Source organism: Telmatherina bonti (genome assembly GCF_933228915.1).
Source record: "Telmatherina bonti genome assembly, chromosome: 19".
NCBI classification, from domain to species: Eukaryota; Metazoa; Chordata; class Actinopteri; order Atheriniformes; family Telmatherinidae; genus Telmatherina; species Telmatherina bonti.
In genome coordinates, this window is record NC_136617.1 from 14,052,751 (window position 1) to 14,057,686 (window position 4,936).

A 4,936-nucleotide genomic window follows, 5' to 3' on the forward strand; every position below is an offset into this window, starting at 1 on the left:
ATGGACAGCATGCGAGCAGTTGTCTACCTGTCCGTCTGTTTGTCTGTGATGTCATCAGTCTGTCAGGGTGAAAGGTCATCTGAAAACCAGCTGCCGTCTGCGCCAGATGAGCCAATCCTCGGACTCACAACTAGTGAACTGGTGAGTGTAGAAAAGTTTTGGTTTCTATCCAGAAAGAGATTCTAATGAAGTTTAACAAGGTGAAAGTTGAAGCTGTGTGATTTTCATCCTGACCGTGGGTAATATTGCAGAAAAACAGCTTTGTGAACTGCAAAGGGATATCAACATCTTTATTTTTAATTGCGTGTTATATTAGAGTTATTTTAGCTTTATAGTTGAGCATATCAAATTTGTACATTTAATATTAGTAAACTATCTATAATTAGGTACAGTCAGGTAAGTAAATGTAGCATTATTTTATACTGCTCAGACAATGAATGCTTTTGTATAGTTACAGATGGTTTAAAAAAATTAGTTAAAGCAGTTAAACGATAGATTTAAAAACAAAAGATAAAGACAGGACTGAAACTGGAAAGCTGTCAACCTTGAGAGGAAACTAATGGTAATTAAGCTGGAAAATTTGCATTAAATCAAGGATTGTATTGTAGCCATAAAGTACAAGATAACTACAAAATTAGTTCAGATGAATCCAAATAGAGCGTGTTATTTCAAATTGATAGGATAGTAAAATTAGACGTATTTGCAGAATGTAGCAACACAGTAAAACTGACCGATGGGGACATTAATAAGATTTACTGCATGTCATGCAATTGTCACATTCTGAAACAAACAAAAATAACTATAAGCATTTAGAAAGCAGAGCGATTGTATAATTTTTATTATTATTATTTAGCCAACTATTGTAGGCATTATTTTCAATAGAAGCTCTTGATGAATAAATCATCCGTAAAAGTTCCTGGATCCGGTTAACGATCCGGGTCATCCCCAAAATCTAATCACTATTCCTATTTCCTTTGTGATATTTCCTAAAATTTGATCAAAATCCAACTATAACTTTTAAAGTTATATTACAGACACACTATTGTACTATTGTCATGAAAAAAGTAACACCTTTGTCTTCATTGAGGTCATAATTACACACAAAAGTCAATTACTAATGAAAATGAAGAAAAAAAAAGGAAAATGAAGCTTTTTAAAAGGATAAAAATAAGAAAATTTTAAAAATCATAAGTTACAAAAGTTTTTTTAAATAATTATTTTTAAATAAGTTTTTTTTTTTTTTTTTTTTTTTTTAATGAAAAGTGAAAAGTCTGGTCCTTAAGATCTACTGTCCTGCAACTTTTAGACCCTTCCCCGATAAACCTGAATCAAATAAAAGGCTCGTTACCAGGCATCTGGTTTTGATTCATGTCTGTCAGAGAAAGGATTCATCTAAATGTTGTTGATAGCACATTGCCAGAAACAGACTTGGACACTGATTTAAAGTAAATTATTAGATTAAAAAGACATTTGAGTAGGAAAACCACTAAATATGCTGGTTAACATGTATATAATAAGAATGCAGCTCATAGAAACCAGTAATATAGTGAAACTGGTGTTGAGGTGGTATTACAGGTACTTTCAATATATAACTAAATAAAATGTGTAGGTAAATGTGATAGAAATGTGAATTTAAATCAATTGCAGTAAAAGCATCTGACCAAACAATGAGAATTGAATAATAAATTGATCTGCTAGAAAAGTAAAATATCTCTTAATGGGCCATCATGTCATGTGTCAGTGAAGACCAGCAGGGAATAACTGTGAAGTAATATTTTCAGAGATTTTATGTAAAGGTTTAAAACAAAGTTTGTGAGGTTCAGCAGGACTCAAATGCATCGCTACAAGGACTGCGCAGCTTTAAGTTATATAGACTATATTAAGTTATAGGTTATTATTGAAAAATATCTAATCAAACCCCAGTTCAATCACAACTTTTTAAAAAAATATTTGTTTAAATATTAAAAATCTTAAGATTTACAATAGTGTGCACTGAGTCCTACTCACTGTTAAAAGTGTCCCCCAACTTTGTTTGACCAAATTATGTAGCTACTTGATACAAATTCCCACAACACCATAGAGTTAATATTATATCCACAAAACATATGAAATTCTAAAATAAATCAGGCTCTGCAACGGTCTGGCTAGCTGTCCAGGGTGTACGCTGCCTTTCGCCCAAAGACTGCTGGATAGGCTCCAACTTCCCTGCGACCCTTAATCAGACTAAGCGGTTAGGATAATGAATAAATCAATTAGATACATATTGCTATGAGCAAAAGTGTATTAAAATGGAGGTAGGTCAGATGAGTAAATATGACATAAAATAATGTAAAGGCAAATATGAAGTTTTTTTTTGACACGTTAACATGTAAGATTTCTATATTTTTAATAAGAGGAATATGCAGGTCTGAGGCCCTATTAGACGACATTTGCTATGACTGAAGAATTATGTTTTAGCCATCAGTAAGATAACATCTTTCAGTTCTAGATGCTACACAGAGTAAAATAACATGTTTCAACCATTTCAAGTGGTTGACCTCTTTTCATGTTACTTACCAAAATAAAACATAGAAAATAAAACAAAGCTTCAGTTTTTCTATGTGATGTCCATTTACCTGCCAAAACTCAAGGGAAGTACACGTCTGCCTGAGCACCTCCTGGGTGGACATTGTACTAATGTTAGCTTCATGTTGTTCATGACAATGAAATGAATGTTGTTGCTGAATAAAGACTGAATAAAGACTTCCGTGCATGTTTAGGTTGGTTGTCCACAATCTTTAAGGTTTAAATACAGAGCATAAATATACTGTTCTGACAAGCTCTGAACAAAACTAAATAAAAACAGAAAACCGGTGGTCAAAGACTAAAGCAATCATTACAGGGTGACTGTAATATATCTGTAATACTATATATACGGCACACATTTGGAAACAGTTTGGAAAATGAATGACTGAATGAATTATCAAAAACAATTTAAAAATCTTGACATTTAGTTTTATTTTTTCTTTGCAAACAAATATAGAGATCTACTTGCTTATATGTATATGCCACAAAATAGAGTGAGAGAGCCAATCACCACAGGGTTCCTGATGCATTTTAACACCACATGTAAAACTATGTCAGCTGTCCAATTATAATCAGACCACTTAAGACACATGTTAAAAGCAAGTGTCAACAGGGTTTATTTATGTGCATGTGTGTTAATTTTGGTTCTTGTTTAAGTACTTGTGTTACTGTGTGTTTGTGTGTGCACAGGCTGATGCTCTGCAGGGCCTCCTGGAAGAAGCTGACAGCAGAGTCGGACTCTCTGTGGAGAAGAAGGCCAGTGTCATCCCACGGGTGAGAACATACTAACAGCTGTCATATCTGGAGGTTACAATCACTACTCATATTGGAGCAGTGTTTCTCAATTCTTTTTATTATATTACTGGCAACTCTACCTTAACACACCTGAATGCAATAAAGGGCTTGTTGAGGAAGTCCAATAACCTGACTCAGGTCCTTTGGAGGAGTAACATGTCAAAAACATGCAAGGCAGCAGGTCCTGAGGAATTGAGAAACACCGGATTAGACTAATAGAAAGTAATAAAAGTAGAGACCTTAGCAATGTTTAAACAGTTTGAAACTGACAACACTGAAGAAAGTTTATCCCCACAGAGAAATGGGACATAACTGTTCTGACACAACCACAACATATCACTGATTTAATGTAATAATTCAATTAGAAGCACACAAAATAACACTTTAGCAAACAGAGATTAGCTCAAAGACACAGCTTTTAATATATTAATCCCAGATACATGATCTGTGATGAGATTCACATTCACAGACTGATAGTTTACACTCTTTTTTTCGCCTATTGCTGATTAAATGGGAAAATACAATGTAGTGCAAATCTCAAGTATCATCAGCTGTCTTTTAAATGCATTTTAACAATTACAAACAACTAAATATCCACAATGTAAATGAATTGGGAAAGTTCACCTAGAGACTATAAATCAGGATTCTTCTTGTTCCAAACATTTCCTCTGCTGTTTCTGAAATATTTTTCCTGAAAATTTGCAAGAAATGAAGAAGACTTAAACCTTGTATACGTAAGTTATGGTGGGTAAATAATTGCCCATGTCCATGGATCTAACTGTCCAGCAGCAACATGTCAATGCTGATAAAGCAACATCACAGTTCAGAGTAAGACAAATATAAAATATAAACACTGACTTTAGAAAAAAAAAAAAAAAAACCTGAGAAATCTAATCAAATGACAGAGAGAATAAAGAAACTATAAGGTTTTATTGGAATCTCTACCTTCGAGGTACTTTTTCCCTTAATTTTCTATTGATAGATTGAGATCAGATAACCACAGAAATGAGCTTTTGTTCTCTTTTATGACACTAATGTCTAAAGGCCGTCTTTGTCCTTCTCTCAGTGTGATGTAGGTGAACGTTGTGCGATGAAACATGGACCTCGTATCGGTCGGCTCTGCGACTGTCTGAGAGGAACAGCTTGCAACACCTTCTTCCTGCGATGCTACTGAACACCTAAACACACGATTACCTCTATATTTGTCTGGACATAACATCTTAACTCTGAGCCTAAAATCGGCTCTGAGTTCTTACACAGACCAAACTAGCCTCACAAAGATAGAGGTTCACACTGTCTCACACACACACACACACACACACACACACACATCTGGTTGTGTCTTTGCATGTTTGTCTTTGTTTTAACGTTTCTGTGTCTGTCCTCTCAGATTCATTTATTTTTGTTAATAAAGATTGTTCATAAAGCTGCATGCCTCCAATGACTTCCTGATTTACATATCAGCTTTTCATCTACTGAGTCACGTGAGAGTTTGAAGTTTGACTGTTTGAGCAAAAAATGATCTTAAAATGAATTTCAGAGTATTTTCTCACACAGAGCGCTCTCACAACTTTTG

At 34.3% G+C, this 4,936-nt stretch overlaps 1 protein-coding gene across 1 annotated transcript; it reads left to right on the forward strand.

Annotated features, from left to right (window-relative positions):
- Positions 1 to 4,534, forward strand: cart4 (cocaine- and amphetamine-regulated transcript 4; the record flags this gene model as incomplete). The annotated part of the gene is made up of 3 exons (XM_079259291.1): positions 1 to 141; positions 3,256 to 3,339; positions 4,427 to 4,534. The coding sequence occupies 3 exons, from the start codon at positions 1 to 3 to the stop codon at positions 4,532 to 4,534; spliced, it is 333 nt and encodes a 110-aa protein (XP_079115417.1).
- Positions 4,535 to 4,936: the final 402 nt, after the last annotated feature.